This window comes from Salmo trutta, chromosome 1 (assembly GCF_901001165.1).
Source record: "Salmo trutta chromosome 1, fSalTru1.1, whole genome shotgun sequence".
Lineage (NCBI taxonomy): Eukaryota > Metazoa > Chordata > Actinopteri > Salmoniformes > Salmonidae > Salmo > Salmo trutta.
This window is the reverse complement of record NC_042957.1, coordinates 77,118,531-77,133,590: the sequence shown is the minus strand read 5'-3', so window position 1 is coordinate 77,133,590 and position 15,060 is coordinate 77,118,531. Positions and strand designations below refer to the sequence as shown.

The window sequence follows — 15,060 nt, the reverse complement described above, 5'->3', positions numbered from 1 at the left end:
AGAGCAGCTTCACTCTTAAATCTTGCAGGTCATAATTGTTACTCAGATCCAGCTCTCTCAGGTATAAGTTTGAGCTGAAAACTGAGGCCAACACTTTACAAAATGTGTCTGTGTGGTAACAGGTAATCTGCCAACACAGGAGAAATAGCATGACAGACAGATTGTATTAAAATGTTACACTTAGCTTTCCATGCTCACACTGTTACCCTGCACAAATAATGTGTACGCCGTGCATACATGGCTCAATGCTATACCTTTTTCTGGTCAGTTTGTATTATAGTTTAAGAGTTCAGCTGATAGAAAGTACAGTTAGCCAAGTAAAGTTTGATCTGAGAAATAGTCACATGAGTACTTACAGAGCTTTCCTGCAGCACCTCACAGCTGGGAGCAGTCTCCTACGACCCTCCTGTGATATCTTGTATTCCTTCAGGTCAAACACATCCAGAACCTCCTCTGATATCTGCAGCATGTAGGCCAGCGCTGAGCACTGAGTAAGTGTGAGGTTTTTGGATCTCTTCCCTGACCTCAAGTACTCTTGGATTTCATCCTGTACTGAATGGTCTTTCATCTCTATCAGACAGTAGAAGAGATTAATCCACCTCTCAGGGGAGATGTTCTTCTTCTGCATCACCTTAAGGGATTGGACTGTTTTCTGGACGCTCTCTGGACTGCTTTCTTTCTGTATCACCAGACCTCGTAGGAGTACCTGATTGGACTCCAGTGTCATGCCATGAAGGAAGCGGACAAAAAGGTCCAGGTGTCCATTCTTACTCTTCAAGGCTTTATCCACGGCACTCTTCAGCAGCTCATGCAAGTTTAGGTTATAACCCTTTTTCTTGAGGAAGGGCTTCAGTGCATTCATGTTCTTGGTTGTGTAACAATGGTACATGTAGACAGCTGAGAGAAACTCCTGAATGCTCAGATGAACAAAGCAGTACACCACCCTCTGAAATAACACAGACTCTTCTTTAAAGATTTGTGTGCACAATCCTGAGTACACTGAGGCTTCTTTGACATCAATGCCGCACTCTTTCAGGTCTTCTTCATAGAACATGAGATTACCCTTCTCCAGATGTTCAAAAGCCAGCTTCCCCAGCTTCAGAAGAATGTCCTTATCTGACTCCACGAGCTCCTCTTGACCCATCTCATCTCGTCCATGATACTTCTGGTTCTTCAGCCTGGTCTGAATGAGCAGAAAGTGTATAGACATCTCAGTGAGAGTCGTGGGTGTCTCTATTCTCTTGTCTGTGCTCAACATGTGTTCAAGGACTATTGCAGAAATCCAACAGAAGACTGGAATGTGGCACATGATGTGGAGGCTCCTTGATGTCTTTATGTGTGAGATGATTCTGCTGGCCAGGTCCTCATCACTGAATCTCTTCCTGAAGTACTCCTCCTTCTGTGGGTCATTGAACCCTCGTACCTCTGTCACCTGGTCAACACACCCTGAAGGGATCTGATTGGCTGCTGCAGGTCGAGTAGCTATCCAAATGAGAGCAGAGGGAAGCAGATTCCCCTTGATGAGGTTTGTCAGCAAAACATCGACAGACGATGTCTGTTTGACATCAGACACCACTTTGTTTTGCTGGAAGTCCAATGGAAGTCTGCTTTCATCCAAACCATCAAAGATTAACATAGCTTTACAGGCAGTGAGTTTCTTTGCATAGCCTATGTCTAGTTCTGTGTGGAAGTCATTTAAAAGTCCAAGCAGACTGTACTGGCATTCTTTGATCAAGTTCAGCTCCCGGAAAGGAAGCAGAAATATGATATCCACATCTTGGTTTGCCTTCCCTTCAGCCCAGTCTAGGATGAACTTCTGCACAGAGACTGTTTTTCCAATGCCAGCGATGCCCTTTGTCAGCACAGTTCTGATGCTTCTCTCCTGGCAAGATAAGGGTTTAAAGATGTCATTGCAGTGGATTGCTGTGCCATGTGAGGTTGTTGTCCTGGATGCTGTCTCTAGCTGCCACACCTCATGTTCATTGTTAACCCCTTCACTCTCTCCTTCTGTGATGTAGAGCTCTGTGTAAATCCTGTTGAGGGGGGTTTGATTCCCTGCTTTTTCCATGCCTTCTATCACACATTCATACCTCCTTTTCAGACTGTTTTTGTGGTTTACTATGGCTCTCTGCAGGCTGTCATCCACTACAAGGGAAGTGTAAAAGGATGTGTATCAGACACATTAATTGACAGGATGAAACGTGGATCTTCCACAACTACAGTAACTTATATTATCTCATATTATTGCAGTTTACTACATTTAAATCATATTGATGTACTGACTTAGCACATGTCTGCAAGTGGTCTTACTGTTTTCAGAGCCTCTTGCATCATTGTGTTCACTCAGGTGCTGTAGTACAGGAAGTATTCTGGATCTCTTTGTACACTGAGGACAGTCATAGTCTCCTGAAGGAGCAGGTTTCTCCCAGTATCTGGTGATGCACTGTCTGCAGAACCTGTGTCCACAGGTTATCGAGACTGGATCCCTCAGCCCCTGCTGACACACCACACATATGGACTGATCCTCTGGCAGAGTAGACCATCCACTACAGAGATAAAGAAGAGAGAGAGAGACTTGTAGATGTTAATACTAATCCTCTGGCAGAACAGACAGACCTTGAAGGGAGAGCGAGAGCGAGAGAGGGAGAGAGAGACCTAAAACTGATCCTCTGGAAGAGCTGCAGAAAGTTTAGTGATGTTTAGAGTCATACAGTTTGAATCAGGACCTTAGTGATGTTTAGAGTCATACAGTATGAATCAGGACCTTTCATACAGTATGAAACAGGACCTTAGTGATGTTTGGAGTCATACAGTATGAATCAGGACCTTAGTGATGTTTGGAGTCATACAGTATGAATCAGGACCTTAGTGATGTTTAGAGTCATACAGTATGAATCAGGACCTTAGTGATGTTTAGAGTCATACAGTATGAATCAGGACCTTAGTGATGTTTGGAGTCATACAGTATGAATCAGGACCTTAGTGAAGTTTAGAGTCATACAGTATGAATCAGGACCTTAGTGAAGTTTAGAGTCATACAGTATTGTCGTGTCTTTGGCATCATTAAACTGAAGACTGTTAGTTTATAAAATCAATTCTCTGTAATTATTATTACGTGATTAAACTAATCATGTAAATGTAATTAACTAGGAAGTCGGGGCACCAAGGAAAATATTCAGATTACATATATTATCTCATATTATTGCAGTTTACTACATTTAAATCATATTGATGTACTGACTTAGCACAAGTTATAATTTTCCTAATATAACTCTCAGATATTTTAATATCTGATCAATGAGTCTTCTAATTAATGAATTATACTTTACCTCACGTTAGTCTCATTCCAAACGTCGTAAATTTTTGGTTATCTGAACCAACCCAGTCTTCACTATGAATCATCCATACATCAATTGTCTAAATCATTTATTTATTAACTAACTAAATAATCACAGAAATGCATAAACAAACAACAAAGTAGATATGGTTGCAAGGAAATGATAGGGGATGTGCCCTAGTGGGCTAAACCGGCATGGCGGCTTGGTAGACAAAGGGACTGAGAAGGGCGCGAAAGATAAAAGACACTACACAGTTGATAACTATAACAATTGAAATGCTAATCCTTTGCACATGAACGCTCACTCATTCGGGAATAATTGCAATCAATATATATATTTACGCTCAGTGTGTCGTCGTGATCTCTGTTGGAAGTTCATCCGCCCTGCTCTCTGTGTCCCTGGAGTCTTTGGTTAGAATGGCTACTTCAGAGTAACATTCAGAAATGTTCTTATAGAATATATGTTTCGGCGGTTGTCGATCCTCGCATTCATGGGTACATAATGTCTAGCTGCAGACTAGTAATTAGTATCGAAGAGTAGCTCTTATTCTGTCGGATCGATAGTCTCAGAGTTTAACCACGTGGTATGGTTAAAAGATTCATCAATCTACTCAATCCTTAGCTCCCTCTGTGATGAGGTACTGGTCTCTACTCAAACCTTAGCCCTCTCGTGGTAATCGAGGTAAGCTGGTCTAAAGGGAAATTCTTTAGGGTGGGGGGTTTATTCTGAACAGCAGAAATGGGCTGTCCCATGACGCCAGATCAATGTCTGTGCTCATGGGGCAGGCCTATGACTTAGTTAAACTCCAAGGGAATTGGAGTTTCCTTCATTAAACAGTTTAAAATCACATTACATAATTTCACAAATAGTTTCATCTTTGCTCATTCATTTTATACAACAATTAGATGCAAGCCTCACAACTGAGACTCTTGTATAAACAGAGTTATGGTAATGTGGCTGTATTGTCTCGCATGAGTTTCACAAACATTAAACGAAATAGACCGGTCGTATCTGGATTCTCCCCCAACAGTGTACACATTCTCCAAAACATGGACATTGTTCAGTTCTCAAGTTTTGTGATGTGGAAGAGGTTCCTTTGTTCTCCTGTGAAACTCACTCTCTCTATACTCTGGCCATGAGGAGAGAAACTCCTCTAGGAATGTACGACCTGCCTAACAGAGCCTGGGTGTAGGGGGAAGAGAGGTGGTGAGAGAGAGAGAGAGAGGGGGATGGTGCAGAGAGAGGGGGATGGTGCTCGCTGTACCCAAAGAGAGCCACATCATGACAGTATGTATCAGGACCTTAGTGATGTTTGGAGTCATACAGTATGAATCAGGACCTTGAGATGGTAGACGGACCTATAGTAATACCATGAATGTTTTAATAATCAGAATGGAACTGTCACACCCTGATCTGTTTCACCTGTCTTGTGCTTGTCTCCACCCCCCTCCAGGTGTCGCCCATTTTCCCCAATATTCCCTGTGCATTTATAAATGGGTTTTCTGTTTGTCTGTTGCCAGTTTGTCTCGTCTCTTCAAGCCTATCAACGTTTTTCCCGTACTCCTGTTTTTCTCTCTAGTCCCTGTTTTCTAGTTTTCCCGTTTATGACCATTCTGACTGCCCTGACCCTGAGCCACGGACTTTGCTCGGGATTACTGACCTCAGCCTGCCCTTGACCTGTCGTTTGCCTGCTCCCTGTTTTTGTAATAAACTTTTGTTACTTTGAACTGTCTGCATATGGGTCTTATCCCGAGGGCTTATAGACTCGGACCAGCTCCACAACGCCATCTCCTCCCAAGGAGCCACCACTGGGAGACACAAGGAATCACTCCAAGGTCTTATGGACAGATTCCAGACCTTGCCAGAACGCCATGACAATACCTTGAATACATTGCTAGAGCAATTCCGCAGATTATCTGTGAGGCCGGCGGCCACGACAGTAGCCTCCCAGCCACCCAGGAACACAGCTATCAGCAGTGCGTCTCTCAAGGCCACCCCGCCTTCCTGAGAACTCCGCTTACCTCCTCCGGAACGCTTCGCTGGAGGGTCAGGAACCTGTCAGGTGTTTCTCTCATAGTGTTCCCTCATCTTCAAGCTGCAGCCCTCATCCTTCCCCTCGGACCGCTCGTAGATAGCGTATCTCATAACGTTAATGTCCAGGAGGTTACTGTGGTGTGGGAACATCAATCTGCCGTGTGTTTCAGCCTGGAGGAGTTTGTGGTTGAGGTGAAAAAGGTTTTAAATGATCCATTGTCCGGAAGAGAGTCTGCCCGGAAGTTACTCCAGCTTCGCTAAGACTCCCGCAGAGCGGCGGACTATGCGGTTTGTTTACGCACGTTGGCTACCGAGAGTGCCTGGAACCCGGAATCCCTATTCCGACACATTCCTTCATGGATTGTCAGAGGAGGTTAAAGATGAACTCGCAGCCCGGGAGCTGCCTACGACTCTTGATTCGCTACTCACCTTGACCATCCGCATTGATGGGCGGCTACGGAAACGTAGGAGGGAGAGGAGGTCTGATTCCGGTCCCAATCGCTCATCCAAGGATCCCACCTTGCCTCTAAGGAACTCTGGAAGTCTCTGGCATCTACGTCCCCGAGAGGATCCGAGCTAACCCGAGTTCCCCCGAGAGACTCAGATGTCTGCCAACTCGGCAGAGCTAGGCTGTCTCCAGCCAAACGCTTACACAGACTTTACACCCAGAGTTGTCTGTATTGCGGTACTGCCGGTCATGTGTCTACCTGTCCTTTAAAGAGACCAGGCTCATCAGTAGGTACGAGTACTCTGTTGGGCCATACGAAGAGTTTTTCTTCTCCCCTTACTCGCACCCCTCTCCATGCCAACCTGCTGTGGGGTGACCAGCCTAAATCTCTCCGGGTTCTCATTGACTCTGGGGCCGACGTGAGTTTCATGGACGCCACCCTGGTGTCTCTGCTGGGCATCCCCACTCAGCCCCTCTCCAGTCCCCTGGACGTTAGAGCACTGGATGGGCGCTCTATAGGCAGGGTTACCCACAGTACTATTCCTATCCACTTACATGTGTCCGGGAACCACAGAGTCTATACAGTTTATGCTCATCAAGTCTCCTCAGGTTCCCGTGGTATTGGGGTTTTCTTGGCTCCAGTGCCACAATCCCCTTATCAACTGGACTGCTGGTACTATTGTGGGCTGTAGCCCGTTCTGCCACGCCCATTGCCTGAAGTCGGCCAGCCTGCCCCGGGACGTCTTCCTGTGAGCTCGGAAGAAGCCTCGGACCTCTCCGCCGTTCCCGAGGAGTACCAGGATCTCCGGGAGGTTTTCAGCAAGGTCCGGGCCACTTAGCTTCCTCGTCATCAACCCTATGACTGCGGGATCGACCTTCTCCTGGGCACCACACCAACCCGGGGACGGCTGTATTCACTGTTGGGTCCAGAGACCAAGGCTATGGAGACATACATCAAGGACTCTTTGGCTGCAGGGGGTATCCGTCCTTCTGCCTCCCCCACCGGCGCAGGGTTCTTCTTTGTAGAGAAGAAGGACAAAACTTTGCGCCTGCGCATCGACTACCATGGCCTCAATGACATCACCCGCTACCACTCATCGCCTCGGCTTTCGAGCCACTCCAGGGGGCCACTATCTTCTCTAAGTTAGACCTGCGGAACGCCTACCACCTGGTACAAATACGTGAAGGTGACGAGTGGAAGACAGCCTTCAACACTGCTAGCAGACACTATGAATACCTGGTGATGCCATTCGGTTTGACCAATGCTCCTGCTGTGTTCCAGGCCCTGGCTAATGACGTTCTCCAGGATATGGTGAACCAGTTTGTGTTTGTCTACCTCAACGGCATCCTCGTCTTTTTGCACTCGGCTCAAGGACACGTTTTCCAGCGTCTCCTGGAGAACCAGCTGTTTGTCAAAGCCCAGAAAATGCGAGTTCCATCACTCCACCATCTCCTTCCTTGGATACATCATCGCTGCTGGGAATGTGCAGATGGATCCGGGAAAGGTGAGAGCGGTGGTAGATTGGCCCCAATCCACATCCAGAATGCAGCTGCAACGTTTCTTAGGATTTGTCCATTTCTATTGCTGTTTTATCCGGAGATACAGAACCCTGGCTTACCCCATCAGCAATCATCTTTCCCAAGGTCCCGTTCACATGGTCCCCAACTGCTGACCAGGCGTTCCTGGACCTTAAGCACCGCTTCACCACAGCTCCCATATTGATCCATCCGGACCTGTCCCGTCAGTACGTGGTAGAGGAAGACGCTTCGGATGTCGGAATGGGGCCATCCTGTCCTAGCGTTCTGCCCTGGACCTTAAGCTGCATCCCTGCACCTTCTTCTCCCATCGCCTTAATGCCACGGAGATGATGTGGGGAATCGAGAACTACTCATGGTGAAGATGGCTCCCGGGTCCTGGAATGGGATCATTCCTCCAGGCATGCCTGCCACCCTGGCTCCCGTCAGACCCTGGCCTTTGTGCGACAACGCTTTTGATGGCCCACCATGGTTCAGGACGTCTCCGCGTTGGTCACTGCCTGCACTGTCTGTGCTCCGAACAAGACTCCTCTGCAATCTCCGTCTGGCCTCCTTCAAACTCTTCCTGTCCCTCACCGTCCCAGGTCACATATATCCCTGGACTTTGTCACTGGTCTCCCTCCCTCCTCAGTTCTGGAAAGCATTCTGCACACTCATTGGGTCGTCGGCCAGCCTGGCCTCCGGGTTTCATCTCCAATCCAACGGCCAGTCAAAGCGTGCCAATCAGGGACTAGAGACGACTCTTCGGTGCTTCGTCTCGGCCAACCCCACCACCTGGAGCCAGCAAGTCATGTGGGGGGAGTACGCCCCGAACACCCTTCCCTGCTTGGCCACTGGGCTCTCGCCCTTCGAGTGCTCCATGGGTTATCAGCCCCTATTCTTCCGGGAGCAAGAGGAAGAGGTCAACATACCCTCTCCCCAGATGTTCATCCGCCGCTGTCGCCTACCTGGAAGAGAGACCGGTCGGCTCTTCTCAAGACCACCTCCAGGTATCGTTGACAGGCGGACCGCCACCGGACCCCGGCTCCCCTATATCATCTTGGGCAGACGGTATGGCTGTCCACTCGGGATCTGACCCTCCAGGTAAAGTCCTACAAACTTTCCCCCCATTTTATCAGCCCTTTCCCCATTTCCAAGATCCTTAGCCCCTCTGCTGTTCGTCTTCTGTTGCCCCGCACCCTCGTATACATCCCACATTTCATGTATCAAGGATTAAACCTCTGTCTCACAGCCCTCTATCCCAACCCCCTCCAGGTGTCGCCCATTTTCCCCATTATCCCCTGTGCATTTATACCTGTTTTCTGTTTTGTCTGTTGGTCTCATCAAGCCTACCAGCGTCTCATCAAGCCTACCAGCGTTTTTCACCTACTCCTGTTTTCCTCTCTAGTACCTGTTTTCTAACTTTCCCGGTTTTGACCATTCTGACCCTAAGCCTGCCTGCCGTTGTATACCTTTTGGACTATGCTCTGGATTACTGACCTCTGCCTGCCATTGACCTGTCATTTGCCCGGCCCCTGTTTTTGTAATAAACTTTTGTTACCTCGAACTGTCTGCATCTGTGTCTTATCCTGAGGGCTGATAGGAACAAAGACCTAGATTGGTTTGTAGATGGGTTTGTTAATCCATGGAAATATCTTCATGATAAATCAATCTTGACTTTTCAGTTCTTAATGAAATACAGAAATATCTCATTCACATAAGTATTCACACCCCTGAGTCAATCATTTGTATAAGCATCTTTGGCAGCGATTACAGCTGTGAGTCTTTCTGGGTAAGTCTCTAAGAACTTTCCACACCAGAATTGTGTAACATTTGCCCAATATTATTTTCAAAATTCTTCAAACTCTTTCAAATTGGTTGGTGATCATTCTGTTCGTCTGGAGCTTCATGAAATGGGTTTCAATGGCCGAGCAGCTGCACACAAGGCTAAAATCACCATGTGCAATGCCAAGCGTTGGCTGGAGTGGTGTAAAGTTCACCACCATTGGACTCTGGAGCAGTGGAAACACGTTCTCTGGAGTAATGAATCACACTTCACCATCTGGCAGCCCGGTGGTTGAATCTGGGTTTGGGGGATGCCAGGAGAACGCTACCTACCCAAATGCATAGTGACAACTGTAAAATTTCGTAAAGGATGAATAATGGTCTGGGGCTATTTTTCATGGTTCGGGCTAGGCCCCTTAGTTCCAGTGAAGGGAAATCTTAACAATACAGCATACAATGACATTCTAGACGATTCTGTGCTTCCATCTTTGTGGCAACAATTTGGGGAAGGCCCTTTGCCCCCGTACACAAAGCGAGGTCCATACATAAATGGTTTGTCGAGATCGGTGTAGAAGAACTTGACTGGCCTGCACAGAGCACTGACATCAACCCCATCAAACACCTGTGGGATGAATTGGAACACCTACTGCGACCAAGGCCTAATTGCCCAACATCAGTGCTTGACCTCACTAATGCTCCTGTGGCTGAATGGAAGCAAGTCCCCGCAGCAATGTTCCAACATCTAGTAGAAAGCCTTCGCAGAAGAGTGGAGGCTGTTATAGCAGCAAAGGGGGACCAACTCTATATTAATGCTGATGATTTTGGAATGAGATGTTCGACAAGCAGGTGTCCACATACTTTTGGTCATGTTGTGTACTTCTGCAAGGTAAGCCTAGTTTGCAGTTAACATTTCATTGAGAATGTTTTGGGGAAATGATTTCCGTTCACCCACAAGACGGTTATCACATCAACTGGCGACACACGAAGTGATAGACAAACGCGTGCACCACACAGACAGACAGGAGCAATATTGCTGGGAATGAATTGGCAGATATTGTGTTAGGTTTGGCTGCTTAAGCCAATAGTGGCTAACCAGGGGTAGGATAATGTCAATGCTGCATTGATTAGATACAGTGGTCTCCTGACCCCTCCTGTCTCAGCCTCCAGTATTTATGCTGCAGTAGTTTATGTGTTAGGGGGCAAGGGTCAGTCTGTTATATCTGGAGTATTTCTCCAGTGTCCCCAGTCCACCTGGCCGTGCTGCTGCTCCAGTTTCAACTGTTCTGCCTGCGGCTATGAAACCCTGACCTGTTCACCGGACGTGCTACCTGTCCCAGACCTGCTGTTTTCAATTCTCTAGAGACAGCAGGAGCGGTAGAGATACTCTCAATGATCGGCTATGAAAAGCCAACTGACATTTACTCCTGAGGTGCTGACCTGTTGCACCCTCGACAACCACTGTGATTATTATTATTTGACCGTGCTGGTCATTTATGAACATTTGAACATCTTGGCCATGTTCTGTTATAATCTCCACCCGGCACTGCAAGAAGAGGACTGGCCACCCCTCATAGCCTGGTTCCTCTCTAGGTTTCTTCCTGGGTTTTGGCCTTTCTAAGGAGTTTTTCCTAGCCACCGTGCTTCTACACCTGCATTGCTTGCTGTTTGGGGTTTTAGGCTGGGTTTCTGCAAAGCACTTTGAGATATCAGCTGATGTAAGAAATAAATTTGATTTGAGTAGTAGTAGTAGTAGTAGTAGTAGTAGTAGTAGTAGTAGTAGTAGTAGCAGTAGTAGAAGTAGTAGTAGTAATAGTAGCAATAGTAGCAGTAGTAGTTGTAGCAGTAGTAGCAGTAGCAGTAGTAGCAGTAGTAACAGTTATAGCAGTAGTAGAAGTAGTAGCAGCAGTAGCAGTAGTAGTAGCAGAAAAAGCAGTAGTAGCAGTAGCAGTAGTAACAGTTATAGCAGTAGTAGTAATAGTAGCAGCAGTAGCAGTAGTAGTAGCAAAAATAGCAGTAGTAGTAGTATCAGTAGTAGTAGTAGTAATAGTAGTAGTAGTTGTAGCAGTAGTATGTAAAACACTGTCACATTTTTCAGTTCTTACCCTGGATCAGTGTTACAATCTCTTTTTAGAAAATTTATTGGCTGCATCATAGACGAGTCACTCTTCATAGACAGACAGCTGGGTACAGGTGAGTCTGGTCTCTTCTGCTGAACCCTGGCAAACGGACATTCATTTGTTAAGCCAGAATTATTTGTTTTAAACTACCAATAAAGCAAACACATTCTTCTGATACTGAAAACTCGAAGAATATATCTGCGTGAAAAATCCACCTAGTAGTGGTACTGGTAGTAGTAGTAGCAGTAGTAGTAGTAGTAGTAGTAGTAGTAGTAGTAGTAGTAGTAGTAGTAGTAGTAGTAGTAGTAGTAGCAGTAGTAGTAGTAGTAGTAGTAGTAGTAGTAGTTGTAGCAGTAGTAGCAGTAGTAGTAGTAGTAGTAGTAGTTGTAGCAGTAGTAGCAGTAGTAACAGTAGTAGTAGTAGCAGTAGTAACAGTTATAGCAGTAGTAGAAGTAGTAGCAGCAGTAGCAGTAGTAGTAGCAGAAAAAGCAGTAGTAGCAGTAGCAGTAGTAACAGTTATAGCAGTAGTAGTAATAGTAGCAGCAGTAGCAGTGGTAGTAGCAAAAATAGCAGTAGTAGTAGTATCAGTAGTAGCAGTAGTGGTAGCAGTAGCAGTAGTAGCAGTATCAGCAGCAGTAGTAGTAGCAGTAGCTGTTGTAATAGTCGTAGTAGTATCAGTAGTATCAGTAGTAGAAGTCGCAGTAGCAGTAGTAGCAGCAGTAGCAGCAGTAGTAGTAGTAGTAGCAGTAGTAGCAGTAGTAGCAGTAGCAGTAGTTGTAGCAGTAGTAGCAGAAGTAGTAGCAGCAGTAGTAGTAGTAGTAATAGTAGTAGTAGTTGTAGCGGTAGTATTAGTAGTAGCGGTAGTAGTAGTAATAGTAGTAGTTGTAGCAGTAGTATGTAAAACACTGTCACATTTTTCAGTTCTTACCCTGGATCAGTGTTACAATCTCTTTTTCCAAAATTGATTGGCTGCATCATAGACAAGTCACTCTTCATAGACAGACAGCTGGGTACAGGTGAGTCTGGTCTCTTCTGCTGAACCCTGGCAAACGGACATTCATTTGTTAAGCCAGAATTATTTGTTTTAAACTACCAATAAAGCACACACATTCTTCTGATACTGAAAACTCGAAGAATATATCTGCGTGAAAAATCCACCTGGTAGTGGTACTGGTAGTAGTAGTAGCAGTAGTAGTAGTAGTAGTAGTAGTAGTAGCAGTAGTAAGAGTAGTAGTAGTAGTAGCAGTAGTAGTAGTAGTAGTAGTAGTAGTAGTAGTAGTAGTAGCAGTAGCAGTAGTAGTAGTAGTAGTAGTAGCAGTAGCAGTAGTAGTAGTAGTAGTAGTAGTAGTAGTAGTAGTAGTAGTAGTTGCATCAATAGTAGTAGTAACAGTAGTAGTAGTAGTAGTAGCAGTAGCAGCAGTACTAGTAGTTGTAGTAGAAGTATTATCAGGACTAGCAGTAGTAGTAGTTGTTGTAGTTGTAGTAGTATTAGCAGTAGTAGTAGTATCAGTGGCAGTAGCAGTAGTAGTAGTAGCAGTAGTTGTAGTAGTATTAGCAGTAGTAGTAGTATCAGTGGCAGTAGCAGTAGTAGTAGTAGCAGTAGTTGTAGTAGTATTAGCAGTAGTAGTAGTATCAGTGGCAGTAGTAGTAGCAGTAGTAGTAGTAGTAGTAGTGGTATTATGTAAAACACTGCCACATTTTTCAGTTCTTACCCTGGATCAGCGGTACAATCTCCTTTTCTGAATGTGATTGGCTGCTCCATAGATGAGTCACTCTTCATGGACATACAGCTGGGTTCAGGTGAGTCTGGTCTCTCCTTCTGGAATGGACTGCAAACAACAAACAGACTCTTATTCAGACACGTGCCATGCAATAATATGGTGTTAGCAGTAGTTGAGTTGAAAGTTTGATTATGATAATTCAGAAAGTTTAATGATGTTTGTAGCCATACAGTATTAAGCATTCAGCCTCATTTACTCTGAGTTCAGCTGGGGAACTTCATTCTTAAATATATATTTGTTGGTGTAATCTTAAATATCTTACCTCTTAGCTTTGGTGTCATGCTCCCCAGAGAGACTCATTTTAGAAGCAGGGCCCCCCTCCTCTCTCTCCCCAGAGAGACTCCTTTTAGAAGCAGGGCCCCCCTCCTCTCTCTCCCCAGAGAGACTCCTTTGAGAAGCAGGGCCCCCCTCCTCTCTCTCCCCAGAGAGACTCCTTTTAGAAGCAGGGCCCTCCTCCTCTCTCTCTCCAGAGAGACTCATTTTAGAACACAGACCCCTAAACAGAGATCCAACATGTTGGTTGTGGTTAACACAGTGACAACTAAACAGAGATCCAACATGTTGGTTGTGGTTAACACAGTGACAACTAAACAGAGATCCAACATGTTGGTTGTGGTTAACACAGTGACAACTAAACAGAGATCCAACATGTTGGTTGTGGTTAACACAGTGACAACTAAACAGAGATCCAACATGTTGGTTGTGGTTAACACAGTGACAACTAAACAGAGATCCAACATGTTGGTTGTGGTTAACACAGTGACAACTAAACAGAGATCCAACATGTTGGTTGTGGTTAACACAGTGACAACTAAACAGACATCCAACATGTTGGTTGTGGTTAACACAGTGACAACTAAACAGAGATCCAGCATGTTGGTTGTGGTTAACACAGTGACAACTAAACAGAGATCCAACATGTTGGTTGTGGTTAACACAGTGACAACTAAACAGAGATCCAGCATGTTGGTTGTGGTTAACACAGTGACAACTAAACAGAGATCCAACATGTTGGTTGTGGTTAACACAGTGACAACTAAACAGAGATCCAACATGTTGGTTGTGGTTAACACAGTGACAACTAAACAGACATCCAACATGTTGGTTGTGGTTAACACAGTGACAACTAAACAGAGATCCAACATGTTGGTTGTGGTTAACACAGTGACAACTAAACAGAGATCCAGCATGTTGGTTGTGGTTAACACAGTGACAACTAAACAGAGATCCAACATGTTGGTTGTGGTTAACACAGTGACAACTAAACAGAGATCCAACATGTTGGTTGTGGTTAACATAGTGACAACTAAACAGAGATCCAGCATGTTGGTTGTGGTTAACACAGTGACCCCTAAACAGAGATCCAGCATGTTGGTTGTGGTTAACACAGTGACAACTAAACAGAGATCCAGCATGTTGGTTGTGGTTAACACAGTGACCCCTAAACAGAGATCCAACATGTTGGTTGTGGTTAACATAGTGACAACTAAACAGAGATCCAGCATGTTGGTTGTGGTTAACACAGTGACCCCTAAACAGAGATCCAGCATGTTGGTTGTGGTTAACACAGTGACAACTAAACAGAGATCCAGCATGTTGGTTGTGGTTAACACAGTGACAACTAAACAGAGATCCAGCATGTTGGTTGTGGTTAACACAGTGACAACTAAACAGAGATCCAGCATGTTGGTTGTGGTTAACACAGTGACAACTAAACAGAGATCCAGCATGTTGGTTGTGGTTAACACAGTGACAACTAAACAGAGATCCAACATGTTGGTTGTGGTTAACACAGTGACAACTAATTCTTAAATGTCTATTGTTGTCTATTATTCATAACATCTCTTAGAAATAAAACATTTACTAAAAGATACTGTATAATATTTGACTAAAACAATCATTTCAAACCTGGTACACGATCACATATTTTCTTTCTACTTTTATTTAGTTTTATTTTGTAGCATACAGTACGTATCGATGAATCGCTGTGACATATGAAATACGACTGATAGTTTATATTACACATGGATTACACTAAGTAT

The 15,060-nt window shown here is 45.1% G+C and overlaps 1 protein-coding gene across 1 annotated transcript; it reads right to left on the bottom strand.

The window, feature by feature from the left end:
• Positions 1 to 352: 352 nt before the first annotated feature.
• Positions 353 to 13,316, bottom strand: LOC115208197 (NLR family CARD domain-containing protein 3-like). The gene is made up of 6 exons (XM_029776065.1): positions 13,281 to 13,316; positions 12,950 to 13,066; positions 12,166 to 12,279; positions 11,223 to 11,336; positions 2,311 to 2,546; positions 353 to 2,145 (listed from the first exon to the last, which is right to left on the bottom strand). The coding sequence occupies exons 2-6, from the start codon at positions 13,021 to 13,023 to the stop codon at positions 353 to 355; spliced, it is 2,331 nt and encodes a 776-aa protein (XP_029631925.1). The 5' UTR covers positions 13,024 to 13,066; positions 13,281 to 13,316.
• Between the last annotated feature and the right edge of the window lie 1,744 nt (positions 13,317 to 15,060).